The following is a 19,894-nucleotide window of genomic DNA, read 5'->3' as shown; positions in this document are numbered from 1 at the left end:
ATAATACAGTGAACACTTACTGAAACATTAATTATTTATACACTTTGAACAAATTACTTAAGAACCAAGCGTGTATTCCTTTAATGGAAAATTGGTTTTAAGTAGGTTTTCCCCCCACCATTTTGAGATAATTTAATGCAGAAATCATTACCTAGTTATCGAGCAGAACATCCATTGAATATTTACAATTCCTGTCACACATTTTTAACACACAGACATGTGGACATGATTCAAGTTGGCCAGGCTTTCGGGGCTAGTACACCATAACTCATCCAATACAGATATCTTGATTTGATCACAGACATTTATTTTTGCTTAGTGTTTCTGTTAAATAATTAGGAGAAATAAATAGAATAGAACAGCTTGTGTTTGACGACCCCCAACAGTTATAAATGTATTACTGTACTTACTTTCCATAAATCCCCGTGTAGAAGTACCTTAAAACGCAAATCTGGTTGGTATATATTTTCTACATTGGTAAAATGTTCTTAACTCACCATAAATAAATGTTAACACGTTCTGCAAGTGTAAACAATTAGTACATTTTCCTATTATGCTGTTGTCACCGGTGAGAAGACTTTTTAAATATGCCTGACAACTCACATTTGTAAGATTCGCTTGAAAATTTTCCGAACAAAATGAACGTGCAAACATCACAAAACGAAATACAACTGTTGTCAAAAACGGTGGAATTAATTTTGTACGAACAGTGTCACGAACATATGCTTGGTTGTTTCGGTAAAGTCACGTAGAAGGGAAATAATAAAATAATATAAATATTAAACAATAAAAGCCTGGCCAACTTGAATCATGTCCACATGTTTGAGTGTTAATATTTATATTATTTTATTATTTCCCTTCTACGTGACTTTACTGAAAGAACCAAGAATATGAATCCCTGCAGTCACGAAAGCTTTAAATCAGTACTCTTAGTTTTTTCGGTAAAGTCACGTAGGTAAAAAATGAAATTAAAATTAATAAAAATAAAATAATAAAAATCACGACGTTTCGGAGGCAACACAAGTCTCCGTCATCAGGTGGGACCGTCACAGCCAGATTTGCTGATGACGGAGACTTGTGTTGCCTCCGAAACGTCGTGATTTTTATTATTTTATTTTTATTAATTTCATTTTTTACCTACGTGACTTTACCAAAAAAAACTAAGAGTATGAATCCTTGCAGTCACGAAAGCTTCAAATCTAGAATCTTTAAATCAGTGTCACGAACGTTTGAGTTGTTCCCCACGGCATCATTAACCAATGGAAACATAGCCAAAATTGGACATCTGATTATCCAAATGACCCCCTCTCCCCCTTAGCCTCTGTCTGTAAAAGGCATCTGTGATAGCAGGGGCGGGGTCACGTGTGCCATCAGCAGTTGTCCACGAAACCCTTTTTTAAGTCTCAGCTGTTCGTCAGACCAAGCCTCTCGCTTGCCGCTATTGTTGGCCCTCCAAATTGGTTCTGTGAGAATTATTTATGCATGGATGCACCACTTTTGTGATGTTTCGCGGGACTAATTGTGCCGAGGGTTGCACATGCGTTCGTTGTGCGCGCGGCGTTTATAAACTCAGCGAGAGCACTCGTTCATTATTCATTTCCTGCCATCGTTTTGGCTGACCCTTTCTCAGCTGTGAATGATAGTTGTTTGTACAATTTATCGCCACACTTTTCTGTTCTTTTGAAACAAGCCAGTCGTTTAATGATCGGTCTTATATCATGTCCTCTAGGTATTGCAGACGTGAGCTTTGGACCCTTTTCGCCTCACACTTAATATAACTGTTTTTTTCCTTTCTCAAATTTTACAAAATTCAGATGTGCCCTGTGCTGCTGCACCTGAACTACAGTATGTACACATTGTTCAGATTTAACTGTAGAATGGAATAAACTATATTTGACATTAAAAAAATCCATCAATACAATGTCTAGAATTGAAAGTATGCACAAGCAAAGATATTATCAATGCCATTCTTTCCATACAGCTTGTCGGCGCATGACTCACCCTTGTGTTCGAGGAGGATGAGATGGCTAGCCAGCTGTTTCTCTTTCCCAGTGGGATTCTGCTGACAGACGACTATGTAATAACCTGCCAGAAATGGATACTCAGCCTGTCAATATCAGGGGTCGGAGTGAGTCCTGTCGCTGGTTTGCCACACTGTGAACCATATGGGGGACTGCCGATGAGGAGAATTGGATTGTGAAAGAGTGATTTTGTTTAAAGGATGCATACACTAGGCCTACTATGTGGCATAGTTGACGAACTTGGCTCGTTTAACTTCCAATGTTTTCGTGTCCAAACCTTGGCATGCGTGATATTAAATTCTTCGCTCGATTGTATATTCGACCTGAAATTATAACAATGTGGCGTGCTAGATCGTTGCTGCAATACATCTCTCTTGCTCGTATGTAGCTAAGGTACACCTGCAAATCTAGAACATGTGGAGTGCATATTAAAAGGAGATTTATTGCATGGAATGACACTATATTGAGTACTTGCATTCAGCATAAAGGTTATATTCTTATGAATGCAGCAAACATGTTGGGTTTCAACATGATATATAATTCTCTATTGCAACCCCTTTTTGTGGAATCTATTATGTCTTATAAAAAGACTTATTTAATGCAATGGCTATTCCCCATTAAGAACAGATGTGAAAACATAATTCAATGTAGGTGCTATTGCCCAGTCTTAGAAATGTGCATACATTGAAGTGCATACCTGTGGCAAAAAACTGTGTGGACTGTAAATCAGGACAGGGCTGATTAGGCCCCTAAAGGAGGTCCAGAACTGCGGTGGGGCTGGTGGAGATGTGTGGGAGACAGCTGAAAGTCAGCATGGGATATTAGCACAGTGATATGTGTGTGTGTAGCACGCAACTTATTTTTGGCCACTCCACAGCTGAGGGGTCCAGTTTGTGTCACTGGGGCAAGCATTCAGATGTGTTGTGAGTGTGCCCAAGTCAAAATAAACTCACACGCAGACACAACCCATTTGGAGTTAACCGATTTTATCCGGAGACGCTTGCCCATGGATTTCACTGAATTGATTGTTGCAGTTCACGTCATGCATTCACACAAAATAATAGAGATCGTGGAATTTGATAAGATGTGATGATTGTCATTGTGCTTTGATTATTGATATTGTGTTCCACGTAATGTACACTACCAGAATACATACGCTATTCATATTCACTTTCGTCTCACGTTATCATTTGTACAACGAATGCACTAAAATACATTCAAAAAGTGACTCGCGTCAACACTTTATTTTTAATCAAGTGTTTTTTTCCACCTCCTCCCGTTCGGCAGTATAACAATGGAGCACGCTGCAAACGTCTCCATGGCACATATTGATGATGAGATCACGCCCAAAGTAACGGTGCTGCAAAAGATAATCCTTTAAGCATGCAGTGCACAATCCCTCTAAAAGCATGGAGAATTACAGTCGATTTAGTTTCGCCTATATATATAAATACACGACCTAATTGAATCATTTCAATGAACAACTTGCGAGGTGCCGCTTAGCATAATTATGCAATGTATTCCAAATGGCTTGTGCATTACCATTTAATCAGTGGGCAGCAATGTGGACGTGAACACCACAAAATATACATATTTCCATTTAATTATATTTATCTTGCTTGCTCCAACCTTTTCTTGTAATTATTGTACAATATATCACAAGTTGAATCCTTTGTGTAGCATACTTGCACGACACAGCTGCCTCTGATAACGCTAATTATACCTCTTACAATCTTTGAATGCGAATGGTTCAAAAGCAACTTGACGTATTTAATTGCAGGACATTTACAAATCCAAATGAAGTCAAGTGAGAACCCTAACCTATTAACCTCTCCGACGAAAATAATGCTTTAAAAGCATACTTATGAAATTTTGTTCACAAACATATCGCACAGATGGTTAACAATATCTAGGCAACTCTAAGACGGCCATGCACATATGGATGTCTGCTTTTGTCCGTGAAAATAAATGGTAAAATCAGCATAAGCTGACACAAGACCAAGAGCCCTCCATTTTGTTTGAATTGCAACTGCAGCTTCTGCAACTCTCCACACCGTTAATGAAGATCAACGAGGACACTGAATCGCAATTCCTGAACTGTATAACATTTACATCGGCAATGCATAGTTTCGTACAACTCAATGAAAATCTTCAGCTTTTATGTTCAAAGGAAACACGAAAGAATGTGGAGGGGAGCAGTGGCGCGGTGGTTTGCGCACTGCAACATGAACCTCAGCGACATGCGCTAAAATTCCTGGCCATGGTTAACATCAGCAGTGAGTGACATCAGAACTGGTCTAAGGTCCTCCCGTACACCGAACCACACTCACCATGCTGGTGACCTATGGCCAAAGCAGCCCACATGACTGACATGATGAACGGGAGGCCTTCATCCAGCAGTGGATTGACAAAGAGCTGTCATCTTTTTTCAAGATATATTTTTGAATGTCACAAAATGAAATAAATAAAGTATGCATATAGCACAGCGTTGCATATTTCGAATGTTTTCGAAGGAAGCAAAAACAAAAACCCAACAACCTTAAACCAGAAGGGGTGTGACGTTTCATATGAGTTCAATGGAGCTGCTATGGTTACACCGGACACAGACACAGAGTTTGTATGCCCATTGCTCAGCTCAGCAATTTATTTCCTGCAGCCTCTTTCCACAGTGTGGTTGGACACTGGCATGCCTGGCATGGTCGGGCGTGGGGGGGGTTCCGTGGAGAGCTGGCAGCTGCTGCTACTCCACAATTAGTAACGGGAGACGGGGGTTCCATCCATCCCAGGGTAGTGGGGCACCATGGGGTATTGGCGAGGATCTGGGTAGGAAGACCGATATGTTATCCCCTGGAGGTGAATAATACCGTGGCGTTGCGCTGACCTATGTGCTTGGCTCGTCTGAAAAAAAAGTGTTGCTGGGTATTGTGTCCACAATTAAGACGTTTTCTCTGCCTTCCCAATTTCCATAATTTCTTGCGACTTGTTTACACACATTGTTGTATTTGTTCATATCGGTTTACGTGCTGTGCACGTGTGTCTTAACTGTGTATTAAAAATACACACGCATACTTGTATATTTAGACATTCGTATACAAACATTACGTTGGTCTTCTCAGTCGGTGAACTCACAATTTCCAGGGGAAGTCCCATGACCTCCTATCAGCAAGCCTTCGACACTGCACTTGGCCACATACTCCACCTAGACTGGCAAAAGTGGCATGGTGACATCACTGCCACTTCGTTGCAAATATAAATTGTTGTATATATATGAGTGTGTGGAGCCTGGCAATGTGATGCTGGACAGTGTGCTACGAGTATGGCAAAGGTTTACTTTGATTTTCTAACGACAGCCAAAATTCTAGGGAAGCGAACAACGTTGAAATAGTTGTATGCCTGTTGGGAAAATACTCTTGATGAACCCACATCCTGCCTCAGCCAGATCAAGAAAAGCAACGTTGGTTCGTGATTATATATTTTTATGTTCCAAAATCCCCCGGGGCAGGGCAAAAAATAGCATAAAGGGCTGATGTTGCTTTGCATCCCTTTTGAGTCGTTGATGAATGCTTTGCAATGCAAGCTCTTTGTTTCTTATTTCTGATTTCTTTTGGGAAAACAACGCACACACACGCGTGGCACGCATTGAATCGTGCATTCATCACATGATTATAAAGTGATTGTTGACCCACATGTTCAGCGGTTTGGCTCGCCGTAACGGGGGGGCAGCAGATGGACAAGAGCGCAACTAGAATTGTCACCATATGAATTCGCGAGTGGAAACGATTTTCACATGGGTACGAAGCGACACAACCATCGTTTTATGCACACATATATACATCTCCGTCAAGTTACATTTTGGATAATTACAAATTGTCATCGGATGCCGAGCTCTTTAAATATATAAAGGACTTGTGAAAGGCATGCCACTCAAGTGAGCATTTATTGTTGTCATCCATGTCTCAGGTCGCCGAGTTACAAGTTTATCAGTCCTATGTATTCTAGATTTGAAGCTTTCGTGACTGCAAGGATTCATACTCTTAGGTTTTTTCGGTAAAGTCACGTAGGTAAAAAATAAAATTAAAATTAATAAAAGTAAAATAAAAAATCACGACGTTTCGGAGGCAACACAAGCTTCCGTCTTCAGGTGGAACCGTCACAGCACGATTGCCGTATCAAGTAAAGTAAGAGTATATAGTGCCATGTATGCAGAAGTCTGGCTTGTCTGGGTCTTCTTGAGCCTTCTTCGAAACTGTGTCAACCGTGATTTGAAGCTTTCGTGACTGCAGGATTCGGTTGACACAGTTTCACAGTTTCGATCGCAACACAAGCGGTCGTCATCAGGCAAAGGATGGCGATCGAAACGTCGTGATTTGTTTTATTTTATTTCTAACTACGTGACTTTACCGAAGGAACCAAAGAGTATGTGTGTCAACCGTGTTTATTTCAGTTGCGTGAACAAAGCTTAACGTTAAAACGTTAACACTGTGAAGGCTGTTTTCCTTATCGCTCTGTGTGTGCATACCAGTGCTGCAAATGCGTAACGGAGATTGGTATACTTTTTTAGGTGATGCTGTATGGTCCATTGCTGTACATGAGTCCCTGTGTGCAGCTTTTTTTTCTCCGTAATTACCAAGAATTACCAATCCCCCACGTGTACGTACTGTTTAAGCTGATTGATTTCCTTGCACATTTTACAGATCTGCGATTGTAGTAGGCTGCACCATGGTAGGTCATGAGAACTGGACTTCCCAAAACACTGAGGTAGGTTAGGCTAAATGGTATACATCAGTTGCCTATCCAGACTCACACTGTCTCGATATGTTTCTATGTATAGTCACCTCTAACAGTTCTGAGATCATTGCAGAGGTGGGACAAAGTCATTGTTATGCAAGTCACAAGTAAGTCTCAAGTCTTTGCTCTCGAGTCCCGAGTCAAGTCGAGTCAAAGATGAGGCAAGTCCAAGTCGAGTCTGAAGTCATCAAAATCATGACTCGAGTCTGACTCGAGTCCAAGTCGCATGACTCGAGTCCACACCTCTGGATCATTGTCAGCCATCATCTGTCCAAAATGCATCTCACTGATACACACAAATGCATTGCTTCATCTCCGCGTAGGTCGTATTCTCGCCCCATTCTCTCGTTTGACCTCTATGCTTAAATACGAGATCCATGGCTGGCTGAAACTTGGTCTCAGTACTGTCACTGTGGGGGTGGAGCCAGGGAGGGGTCCGTGTCTATTAGCGGTGTATCAAATGCATTTATTTATCGAATAAAATAAAATCATACACTTATACGATACATGCATGGCATTATGTGTGTATGACACAATGAGTTTAATTCGTATGTTGTATGTTAAGGATTTATCTGCCCCCCCCCTGGCCATGTGTGCAAGAGTCGTGGTCCAAATGATAAAATTCGCAAATTCGATTCGCAATTGATTTTTGGATCAAATCGCGCAAGTAAAATGTGTGTCGTGATCCCTCCCCCACCCGACGACACAGCTAATGAATAAAGTTGTTACTCGAACAAATAGTGTATTACCGATCAGCAAACACCACCTGCATGTTGAAGAGTAACCTCAGACAACATTTAACCACCGGCTTTTTTGACGATTCGCTGTGGGAAGGTCCTCCAGTCTTTGGCCTTCTGAAATCAGTGGAGCGATGCCATCTGTGGCCCATCATTTGTTATTTAAGCCTACAATAAACCACGTTAGATTTGGAAATATAAACAGTATACTGTATATACAGATACAGAACTTACATAATGGAACAAGTTAGTCATAGTTAATTGGATAGCTACGTTAGATTATAATAAATTGCGTGACATGTTATTGAGCTACACATATTTACATGGTGAGTGAATTAGTTATACTCAATGATTAGTGATGGTATAGTTATGTTGCGTTAGTTACAATGAACGTAAATTACTTTTAAACATTGACCCCCTCCCCCCCGAGTGTGAAACTACTGCAGACTATTATCGACTGTGATAACCTTGCTCCGTAATAATGTAGTGCACACCATATGCATGTATGAGTGATTAAATGTAGAGGCCACTACATTAATCACAATGGAAAACCGTGGCCCCGAATCGTGACAATTCATGGAATCGCAAGAGATTGTGTCGGTCCTAATGGCTATGCGTGCGAAATATTCAATTTCCCAATGTCACTATAACCATGGCAAACTACATTCCACCTCTCTCACTCTACGTCGATAAACAAAATAAGTGAACAATCAATTCTAGATTTGAAGCTTTCGTGACTGCAAGGATTCATACGCTTAGTTTTTTCGGTAAAGTCACGTAGGTAAAAAATAAAATAAAAATTTATAAAAATAAAATAATAATAAATCACAAGTGAACAATCAGTTGGACGAAGCTCTACAAATACAGTACTGGAATAAGATAGCAAAACCTGTTCCCCCCCTCCCTTCTCTCTCTCCTCCTGCAGCCGACCTCTGCAGTGCTGCTGTGTGGTCCACTTTACTCCGGTAACCCGGGTGCTACTGCAGGGTCCACTTTCTGCCCCGCCTCCTCCCCCACTTCTCTCTCCCTCCCTCCCTACTGCCGAGGCCTATATAACCTCGTGCCACGGCAGATATCTCGCCTACTTCAGCAGTTTTTAAATCCTTTATATTAAGTTCACTTGCTTGCTTGCTTGCGTGCTTACTTGCTTGTTAAATCCTTTATATTAAGTTCACTTGCTTGCTTGCTTGCGTGCTTACCTGCTTGTTAAATTCTTTATATTAAGTTCACTTGCTTGCTTGCGTGCTTGTTTGCTTGCGACCGTGCAAATCTTTCGGTCGTTTTTTAACCCACTTCCCGTGATCCAATCTAGCTGACATTTTGCACACAGACTCGTTGTGCGTGACAATTAATTTTCGTGAAATTTTTTTTCCAAAATTTTACACTGTTTAGGGAAATTTTTTAAAATATTTAATTACCAATTGCTTAATGGTGGCAGACAATCATCTGACCCATAGGTGGCAGCCATCTCAAGCCAGAGGACGAGAGGACTCTAGCCGCCCCGATGCCACACATATAAAGGATTTATAGTGAAAAACTTTGTTTTTACGGGTTATTTTTTTTTTCTCGCTGTGGTTGTCCCACCTGATGACGATTGCTTGTGTTGCGATCGGAACGTCGTGATCTATTATTTTTCTACCTACGTGACTTTACCGAAAGAACCAAAGAGTATGGATTCCTGCAGTCACGAAAGCTTAAAATCAAAACTGGTTAATTACCCCGTTTCCCCATCGCCACTAAAGAAAACCGCCCCCGATAACAAACAATCCAATGCAAATACGGTGCTGGTAAATTAATGATTATCCACCACGCCCTGGTAATTGTAGCAGCAACCACTGTGTTGGCTCTGGCGGTAGCTTGTGTGGTTCTTGGCATCGATACCCTGGTCCCTTCCCCTCTCCCTCCGACACAGACTGAGCCAAACAGCAGACACGCCGCCACCACCACTACTACTGAACTAAATCGTTACTAAGCCCACTCTTGGCTCCCGTATGTTTTCCAGCAGCGTTTCTTATTTATTTTTCTGTCTGCGTCGCAGTAAGCATTCCCTCTCCCCCCCCCAGCCCCGAACTTGTGCCACGGTGGAAATAAATCACGTGCATGAAGTTAGCTGTGTTCTTTGTAGTTTGATTACAGTCTTGTCACCGATTTAGAATCAAAAGGAATATTTTCTGCATTGCCCCGTGTGAGACACCGATATGAAGGTGTTTAACCCTGCACAAACAACTAAGTTGCTTGGTGTCAGGGCTTTGCAACACACTTTAAATGCGATCGAGAGGTGGTCATTTCAATCACCCGGCCCGGCAAACGAAACAGCAAAGAGAACGTTTATACTGGTAGGAACCACCTGGTTCCACCAGCCCACAGGGGATTATTGTGTCCGTCCGTCCGTCGTACATCCAAAAATGGGAGGGGTCGGGCTGGGTGGAGAGGGGAGGGTGGGGAGGGGCTGGGTGGCGAGGGGCTGGGTGGGGGGTTGGGGCTGAGTGGAGAAGGGAGGGTGGGGAGGGGCTGGGTGGCGAGGGGCTGGGTGGGGGGTTGGGGCTGGGTGGAGAAGGGAGGGTGGGGAGGGGCTGGGTGGGGAGGGTGGGGCTGGGTGGGGGGTGGGAGGGGTGGGGCTGGGTGGGAGGTGGGAGGGGTGGGGCTGGGTAGGGAGGGGCTGGTCACCCCGTGGTGCCCTTATAAAACTCACGCCGGCTTGTGCCCGCCCTCACAGTCGGGCATATTTGCGGAATACACCACGCCGCCGTTGACCCTGGCCATTGACCGAGCAACCCAACGTTCCTACCAGCTCCCTCCGCAGGAATGTGTTTCATCCCCCACCCAGCAGTCACAAATGAGCACGCCGGCCAGTAAAGCGTGGGTGCTCCTAACTCTTACCAAGACGTCTGCGTGGATGAGTAGGCCAAACACCCTGCAGAGGGACACTTTCTAGAGACCTTCCTTCTGCCAGCGGTGGCGTTAGCAAATCAATTTCATGGCTGCACCTTTAACTGCATCAATAACACAAAGCACGTGGGGCGTAAGCTTGCTGAATGCAACACAGTCAATGGATGGATTGTCCAGCAACATGCATTTACATCTGATGCCACGTACAGTATTCGCAATTGTCATGACGCGCATTATGTCAGCGGGCATATTCGCGAAGACATCGCATCTGACCTATTTTATGTGATTTATTTAGACGGGGGCAAACCCCAACGAAGTGTATTTACTTGCATCTCTCGTGACAACAACGAGTGTACCGGTAACTGCTCGCAATCGAACTAAAAAAAGAGAAAAAACATTCCTAAAGCCCATGGATGTTTTTTTTGCTATCCATGGCAAGACATACAAGCTCAGGCATGCCCTCATAAGGATGCTTTTCGGGGCTTCTCGCTGTGCTGCTGTGCATTGCACACGTGCAGATCTCCACCGCCCCTCCCCCCCCGTACTTTTTTGGCACGTGGGTTGGGAATTCCAACTTAGGATCATTCCTCTGTGGATACAAGGAAGTCAGCAGAAAAGCCAAAAACGGTGACATAACCGTACGCACATGGCAATGCCGTGTGCGTGTGTGTACAGAGCGCCGTGCGTGTCGCCCCTTTGTCCTCCTCCCTCCCACGTGACGCTAGTCCTTTCACAAGGTGACCGCAGAAGGCTGCGCATTGTTTGGAAACGTCTGTTTCCCCTCATTTTGTTGTTGTTGTACAAGAACTTGCCATTGTTCGAGGAAGCTGGCCGCAAGAAGTGTCCACGGGCCCCCACATCAGGGCCTGAGCCGGTGGGCGGACTGATTTTGGACAGCGAAAATGTGGGCAACTCAGTCGCTCCCCATCGCCGCTTTTCACCGAGTCGACCCAGGCCACCCTTCAGGTTTACATCCGCGAGAAATCGCACGTGGTGAATAATGAGGTTTCTCAAGAAGGCTAAAGTATCACGGACCCAAAATGTGCGACGCATCCTACAAATACCGTACGTGTATACAGCAGTTACCGTTAAAGAACGCAATTCCCAATCCGCAAATACGAAGTAGACATCGTAGCGATACACTCCGATACTCATATTCTTAGATTTTTTCGGTAAAGTCACGTAGGTAAAAAATGTAAATTAATAAAAATAAAAGTAAAATAAAAAATGAAATAAAAATCACGACGTTTCGGAGGCAACACAAGCTTCCGTCTTCAGGTGGAACGTCGTGATTTTTATTTTTATTTTATTAACTTAATTTTTTTACCTACGTGACTTTACCGAAAAAAAACCTAAGAATATGAATCCTTGCAGTCACGAAAGCTTCAAATCTAGAATACTCCGATACTCCTGACACGGTTATCTGGCTCGACCGCCTCGATGTGAAATTGTAGTTGTTGCAGTGCCCCTACATCAGCCGTACGACAAGAAGGCGACATCGCTGTGAGGAATGACCGACGGACAAGGCTGGTGGTGGAATAGAGGTCAAGAGAGAGAATGGGGCGTGAATACGACCGGCTCAGAGATGGAGCAATGAATTTGTGTGCAGCAGTGAGATGCATTTTGGACAGATGATGGCTTGACAATGATCTCAGAGCTGTTACAGGTAACTACAGATAAACAAATATCTAGACAGTAATGGTAAGTGTAAGTCTGGATAGGCAACTGAAGTACTATATACGATTCAGCCAGGCCTAAATCAGTGTTTTGGAAACTTCAGTTCTCATGACCTCCCACGGTGCAGCCTTCGACAATTGCAGACCTGTAAAAATGTGCAAGGAAATCACGCAGCTAAACAGGACGCACACGTGAGGGTTGGTAATTACGTAAGAAAAAGCTGCACGCAGGTACTGGGAGTTTGAAACCCACTGCCCTACATCTTGCCAGAACGGTTACATCGACGCACGACTTATGCGTCATGGGCGAGCTGCTGTGTGGTGATGGTTCGCACACGACTGGACTTGCAATCCGGAGTTCGCCGATGCATTTCCAATTTCCATCTCCCAGTGCAGCGGTTGGAATGGCGGTGCAAGTTGATCAAATTCCCCTCCCAGCACGCCTCCGTCCTCCCAGCATTATAGGGCGGGTACAAAAGTTAAGTCGATGGGCATTGTGCGTGGTGGTGGGGTGAAGTGTGGGTACGTCCACATCTTCGAACACATCTGGGCTCAACGTGGAAGCATAGGCCAAGTACTCTCAAGTGTTCGCTCTCGTGCAGCGGTTCTCTTGAATTTTGTTTCAACCGAGTAGCCCTTGCAGACCCAACATGGATTTCTGAGCAATAAATGTATGAATAATGAGCATCGATGTTTTCACTAATTGTCCATTTTGTGAGGCATCCTAGCTAGCTCGTAAAACAAATTCGACGCGGACGCTCTGCAAAGCGATTTGTTCGCGCTCAATAGCTACTCGAGTAAACCGCATTGTATATGATCAATAAAATCTAGAATGTTACATCGTTATCGGTTGCCATACAGATCGCAATGGTATCGTAGTTAATTTATATAAGCAGATTCATACGTGATTATTCACCAATGACCCTCATGTATGATATAATTTCACATTTATAATCAGATACCCCTCGGTTGAGAGCCATTGCTCTATTGGAGGCCCTTCCACCAGCAGCGGTGCGAGTGAGCGGTTTGGGCTGCACCTTAGCCTTTTAACCTCTCGAAAGTTAATCGTTTATCCATCCCAGGGATAGTAAATTATTTACTATCAAAATACGGAGAGATGCATTGAGTAGGTGGAGTATCTCCAGCTTCATGCACCCTTTCTCATCCTGAATTAGTTTGCAATTAGAACACCAGTTGGGAGAAAAAAATACCAGTGGCAACATTTTTGTCACGCAAAGATTTGCAATGATGGAGCCGCGTATTCACTCCACAATCCATGGTATGCATTATATACATTTGCGCTGTTGAACTGAGAAGCCTTGTCAATGAAAAAAATATGTAAACGATCCTATGAATGAGAGCCTTCCTCAGAGATTATCTCCATTCGCACTTGTCAACAGTGGCTTGAGAAATGTATTTTCCTTTTCAAAGTTGCATGCAGCACCGACGATCTAAATTTAGGCGTGTTATCTCGAATAACCAATATTATGCCACTGTCAAAAATAATGTAATTTTAAGGACTAAGTCGTGCATCTGCCGTTATAAAAACCGTGTGTATAGCGCTCTGCGAAAACTCATCGCTCGCAACACAAAACAGCTTTGATGCCTCATGTTTATATTGAGTTTATTCTGAATATCCCCACACCCCCCTCAAGAAAATATGAACGTGGTTTAGTTTTAACAATGAAGGTCAACGTGGGTAGACATCAGCAGCACTTTATTTGTTCACCAAATACAGTGCTTAAACTCAAATGCAAAAAACATTGCAAGTTATTGTTACTTAAGGCATATATTATCACACACACACACACCTAAAAACCAGCTTTGATTATGTAAAAAAAAGCGACCGTTTCTTTTACATTTATTGAAAAATAATTAATTGGAACTAATATAAAGGCATCACTACAGTAGTCTGACAACATAAATAATTACAAGTACAATAAAAACATTACAAAGCTAAAAAGACTTTTTTTTTATACAAGTGTAGGCATTTGTCCACTTTTCAAAACATCAATAATATAAATTAACTGGTTACAGGGATATCACGGAACCTTAAACTTCACATTACTGACACCAAATCATTTGTGCTAACTACAAGCACTAAAGTGCTAACTTCATTAGCATGCACGAAACAGCACTTCGGCCCAAACGCCAACCACATATCATCAATACATGTGACGTGTGTTCTTCCGCGCACAACGATGACTTGAATAACAGCACGCATATTTCACAACAGATGTCGTTCGTCACAGTTGAACATAAAGCTTTCATCGGCGTTCTGGTATCGTCTCCTAACCCAACATTAAAGTAGCACATCAAAGTGGCAGTGTGTGGAATAAATAAAAACATCCACAATATATTTTAACAGTATCAATAAGACCAATAATATAAGACACCCTGCCGATTTGGTACTTTTTGTCCAACGAGCGAGAAGATTTATGCAATTTCAGAAACTTAAATTGTGGGTGAAATTGAAAAAATAATTACTTGCGGGCTATGGTTTGTCACTTAGTGGCCGTCCATAAATGACGTCACGCGATTTTGGACGATTTTTGACCCCCCCCCCCTCTCGTCACACGGCGTCACAAAAGTCAGACCCCCCCCACCTCAAATATGACGTCACAAAGCTCTGCCCCCCCCCAAACCATATTTCCATTTTGAAAATAGAACATGCTTCAAATTGCTTTAAACTATTGTCATTGTAGCGCGTATTTAATGTGGCGCTGCACTCTGATGTTGTAGGAGTGTTGTTAGAACAATTCTATATTTATTTAAAGTTGCGCATTTTGATGTGACGTCACATTTCTCAACCCCCCCACTCTCGTCACACATCGTCACAAATGTCTTATACCCCCCCCCCCCCTAGGTGCGTGACGTAATTTATGGACGGCCCCTTTATACAAATTTCGTGATTTCGATTTGGACTTTTATAACCAAAACTCAAAACGTAACTAACAAATTAGTGGATTGTGCTAACAGAGGTGCAAACAGCCGATTTAGAATTAAATTAATATTTCTCCGTTTAAATGTACATGAATAATTTAAATGTTTTATCAAATTTCGCATATAAATGATATGGCTGCATTTCAATATGCTAGATACGAATTCCTGTGTCTGAGAAAAAACAAGAAAGAACTTGCATACAAACTTGAAAATTGGCACTAATCTTTTTATTTCCGTAACATTAATTGTTGCTATCAAAATTCTCATACGCGTTTTCACCTAAGCTGTGGGATCATTGCCATCTTCAGAATTTTCTGCTTCAAGTTGATCCCGTTCCGATTCTGCTTCAGAATCATTTTCTTTTTCCTCCAGCTCCTCCACTTTGTCCAGGGCCCCAGTGTCATCCGCGTCGTTTTCAAGATCATTGCCACCATCTGGCTCACATGTTTCCGTGTCCTCAAACGGAGACTCGTCGTTGGCCACATCTGTATTAAATTCGACTTCTTCTGCAGGGTCATCGAATATTTGTTCATCGTCTGGCATTGAGGCAATGCATTCTGCATCATCTGGTGCTGGATTCTCCCCTTCGTCGTGAGCTATCAGCTCATTATTGCTCTCCGGTTTGTCTGCTGAGCTGTAATCATCATCATCAGAATGGGCATTTTTGTCAATATAGACATTGATCGAGATTCCACTTGGATCCTCCTCCTCATCATCATCATCAGTTAAATCTCTGAGATCTTTGTCTTCACCACCCAGGTTATCATCAACATCCGGCATGCCCTCTTGATCATTCTCCAACGTCATATTCGTTGATGTTTCTTCAGTACCACGGGCGGCAGCCTCATTATCTGTTGCTTCCGATGCGCCGTTCTCGGTGCCTTCTGGATGTTCCCCAGTTTCTTGCGGACGGGACTGCGAGCAACGCCCACCACCCTCCAGTTCACCTTGAATGTCTGCGTGTTCGCCTTCCTGTTTTTCACCTGCATTAGCTGAAGGTTTCATACACGAAGCGTTTGCCGGACCGGACTTGGGTTTCTTGCTCGATGCCACGGGGGATGGGAAGGATGAATCTCGCGGCGGCCACCGGGGTTGGAAGGTCCGGCTTGTGGATTTTTGAGAACGCCGAGCAGCTGCAGACTCGCGGGACTGTGGCACAAAAATAAAATAAAAAACCAGGGAGAAAAAAAAAACAACGGTCACAATAACAGAGTCGCATACATTCATGCTTTGACCGCATTGGGTACATTGTTGGGAGGTTCAGAAAATGAGTGAACAAAGAGAATTGAAAGCAATTCAAGAAATGTAATTGGAAAAGTGGAAACAGCAAATAGGAGATTGTTTCACCGAGAAAAGGAGACTTACAGCAGTCTAAAGTTGGCATGCTAGGAGCTCCAAGGGGCTGTTAATACAACAGGGTGCTTCTGGATGCATGTCCAGCAAGATGTGGTAAAAGAGCAGAAATTAGTGTTAGTAAGTAAAGATGTTAAAACAGGTAGTTTGAGTAAGTAAACTGCATGCAGCCTTCACAAACCACAGCACAATTCACTGAGAAAAACAGCTTCCGTAACCGTCATGTTCAACAAAACATTGTAAATAACGCATGGCCGAAGGAGGCAAAAATAATGTTGCTACTCTAAGATCGGATAAAAGTAGAGTATTCATTACCGACGGCGATTCGGGAGTATTCCCCGTAGGTTTGTCTGTGCTGTTCTCTCCTGCGTCGTCTTGGTCGCATGACTTCGCTGCTGCAGGCTCACTGCTCGACTGACCAAGGGCTTCTCTCGCTCTGGGAGGGGAAGTCACCGGCACCTCTCTCTTCGGAGACCCAAAACAGCTTTTGACGGCCGCAGCGCAGATCCTCTGTTCCCGATTGGAGTTAGGACTCAGTGATCTGTCTCGAGCATTTTTCAGGATCTCTTGGATGAGCCCGTAGTTTGACCGCGACATGTCGACCGATCGCGACCGCACTGGCTCCTTCCCGCCGGGCTTTGCCCCTGCCTTGCCGGGCACCTCCGTGGAGTGATCGATAAACGTGAAGAGGCTCGAGAGGCCGTGATTGGAGGTGGTGTGCACGGGGCTGTCCCGCGTGGTCGTGGAGCGAGCCCAGGCCGACTCGCTCTGCCCTTTCAGCGAGTCGAGCCGCGACAGCGGCGAGTCTCGGCCGTAGCGAGCCTGCTCTGCACGGCTCGCGGGGGCCTTCCGCGGAAATCTCGGCGAGCTGAACTTCGAGCAGCAGTTGCGCTCAAAGCGGGCGTCCATCTTGTCGAGCGGCGACACCGCCGCCACCGCCGCGGAGCCTTTGCCGCGCGCGCCGAGGGATGAGCGCGGCGAGCCGAGGACGGCCTGCGAGGTGGCGCGCTGCAGCACGGCCGCCCGGTGGGACGACAGGCCCCGCACGTACTCGGTCTGCGCGCACACGTTCACCATGGTGCGCACGGTCTGCGTGCCGGTGGTGGACGCGGAGGCCGTCTGGCTGGCGGTGTCCCGCGTTGGACGGCCGCCGCCGCCGCCGTCTTCGTCTTCGTCGTCGTCGTCCCCGCCGCCCCCTTGCGCGCCCGTCCGCGTGCCAAACGCCGCCTCCTTCATGTCGTCGCTCATGTTGCGCGACGCCTCCGTTTCGGCCGCCGAAGACGTCTGTATGTCCGACGCGATTCCGCTCTCGGAGGAGTCGCTCCGACGGCCGAGAAGCTCGGACGACCAGCGCGAGTCGGCCGCTCGCCTCCTGTGCGGGGACAGGAACGAATAGCCGCCGTCGCCGGCGTCGCCTTCCGGCTGCGCCGCGTCGGATCCCCTGGGCGACCGACGCCCGTAGTACCCCTCCCCGTCTCTCTCGGCTTCTTCTGGGCCGAAGCCCATGATCTGCTGAGCCCGGAGCTCGGCGTCTGCGAGGACGCCGCCGCTCATGTCGACGCCGGTGGTGAGGTACCAGGAGGAGTGCCCTTCGCTCTCGGCGGGGCCATCCTGCAGCAAAGCCTGCTCGCTTTCCTGCCCGTCGCTCGACCAGCGGTCGTGGGTGGCGTCGTTGACCCTCCGCCTGGCTGCAAACTCTTCGATGTATTTCAGGTCGTCTGGCGAGAGTGGGTGCGAGACCCCATCGATCTTAATGAACAGCGGATCGCTGTTGGTCGGGGAGCTCTTTTCCGGAAGGTACGGCGCATTGTCCATTTGGGCATCGAAGTCATTGATGGAGGAACTTGACCTTGCCCTAGAAAGACACGAGCAAGTCTTTAATTAAAAGTCACATCAATTAGCCCACAACAAATTTTTTTCTCATTGTATATCGGTATTCATGAATCTGAATATTTCATGTTATACTTTCAATATATACAGCAGCATTTTAATGGAAATGATTCACTGCTCTTTGATCCGTCCAACACACCTGCGTAAACCTGTTTTACCATCAGTGTCTTCTCCCAGGTCCTCACTGTTTGTTCTACGGAATAGTTTCACCTGAATGTGGAAAAGCGCAAGAAAGCACAACAACACATGTATATTGAGAATACATTCGATTTTATTGCAAGTGAAATGTTCAGCGGTGCAGAATGGAAAGTCACAATTGGTTATTTCAAATGGTACAAGCAAACAAATCAATGTTGGTGGAGTTTGGAGTGGTGGTGCACTGTCCTATATGAAGCCAGTGACCTGAGTTCAACTTCCTGCCATGGCTAACATGAGTGACGAGTGCTGTGTCAACCGGTCCTGGGCCCCACCATTCCTTCACCATCCCGCACTGACCAGTGTGGTGAAGTATGGTTAAACAACCACATGATTTGACATAGCGTGGGGAGGCCTTTATCCAGCAGCGGATTGACAAGAGCTGAAAATAATCAATGGTATGCATTTTTTTGTTTGAAAAAAGGAAAACTTCCAATTTACAACTTTATTTGATTTATTATTGCCCACAATGTCTCAGTTCAACAATATGAGCTTAATTAGCTTAATTAGAGTCATAATTTCACTTTCATTATGAAACTCTGTCATTCTTAATTTTACATTATGCCCACAGCAGGTGTGGGCAGTGCATTTAATGTGTTTTTAATGGAAAACAATATTTAGAGTGGATAAATCCCACCTTCTAATATGCAACGTCTGGGCAGGCTATGTTTGCTCATTACAGTGGAATTGAGTTATTCTGCCTTGCGTTACCTCATTTTGTCCCAGCATTGGGGCCTTGTGTAGTGCCTCCCGGTTTGGCGAGTCCAGGCTGAGTGCGTCCAGAACCAGGGATTCGAATGCACGTGGCCGAATGTCCTTCAGCATTTGGGAGTCAGGGCCACAGCGCAGGATGGAGATGATCTTTCCTTGCTCGCTTCGGAGGCCCGATGAAACTCCAGGAAGGTGCTGAGCCAACCCACTGGCTGCATGCGATGGCTTCTCTTTCTGTAGCTAAGGGATTGAAACACAATCATCAATGCAACTTACCACCAGAGACATCAAGTTCAAGAGATCATCGTGGCCAATGAGGCTCGTAGCACCACACCTTTGGCCAGCATTTCCTTCCACTGTATTCTGTAGCTATTGTAAACTTGACAAGTTGGCCTTCAAGGTCTGCTCTTACTGTATCACGTGATCTGCCTACAGATCTTCCTCTTGGTCACCAGTCTCTGGGCCTCTCACACCAAAGCCTGTCTTAGTAACCAGCCCTCCTTCAACCTACACTCATCCCCACCCATCATGTACTATGAAATATAATCAGTTTATAAAAAAAAAGTGTGTAGAATATATACCATAGGGCACATTTTGGTGATGTTCATCATAACTGTAAGCATGTTTGAAATATTAACTATAATATGTGTCGACTTGTAATCCATACAGGTTTACATGCATATAGTAATGA

At 44.7% G+C, this 19,894-nt stretch overlaps 1 protein-coding gene across 5 annotated transcripts in view; it reads right to left on the bottom strand.

The window, feature by feature from the left end:
• Positions 1 to 14,728: 14,728 nt before the first annotated feature.
• Positions 14,729 to 19,894, bottom strand: part of MTCL1 (microtubule crosslinking factor 1) — a 38,761-nt gene continuing 33,595 nt past the window's right edge. For 3 of the 5 annotated variants that reach the window (XM_078855880.1, XM_078855879.1, XM_078855881.1), the window contains 4 exons: positions 19,204 to 19,443; positions 18,437 to 18,507; positions 16,723 to 18,262; positions 14,729 to 16,203 (listed from right to left, as the gene is read on the bottom strand). In XM_078855880.1, coding sequence (XP_078712006.1) covers positions 15,334 to 16,203; positions 16,723 to 18,262; positions 18,437 to 18,507; positions 19,204 to 19,443 — 2,721 coding nt within the window. In that variant the 3' untranslated portion in view covers positions 14,729 to 15,333. Of the gene's footprint in view, positions 16,204 to 16,419; positions 16,479 to 16,722; positions 18,263 to 18,436; positions 18,508 to 19,203; positions 19,444 to 19,894 lie in introns of all 5 variants that reach the window. The other 2 variants (XM_078855883.1, XM_078855882.1) reach the window with 2 other exon arrangements.

The sequence above is a fragment of the Lampetra fluviatilis genome, chromosome 4 (genome assembly GCF_964198595.1).
Source record: "Lampetra fluviatilis chromosome 4, kcLamFluv1.1, whole genome shotgun sequence".
Taxonomy (NCBI): Eukaryota; Metazoa; Chordata; class Hyperoartia; order Petromyzontiformes; family Petromyzontidae; genus Lampetra; species Lampetra fluviatilis.
This window is presented reverse-complemented; position numbering and strand designations above follow the sequence as displayed.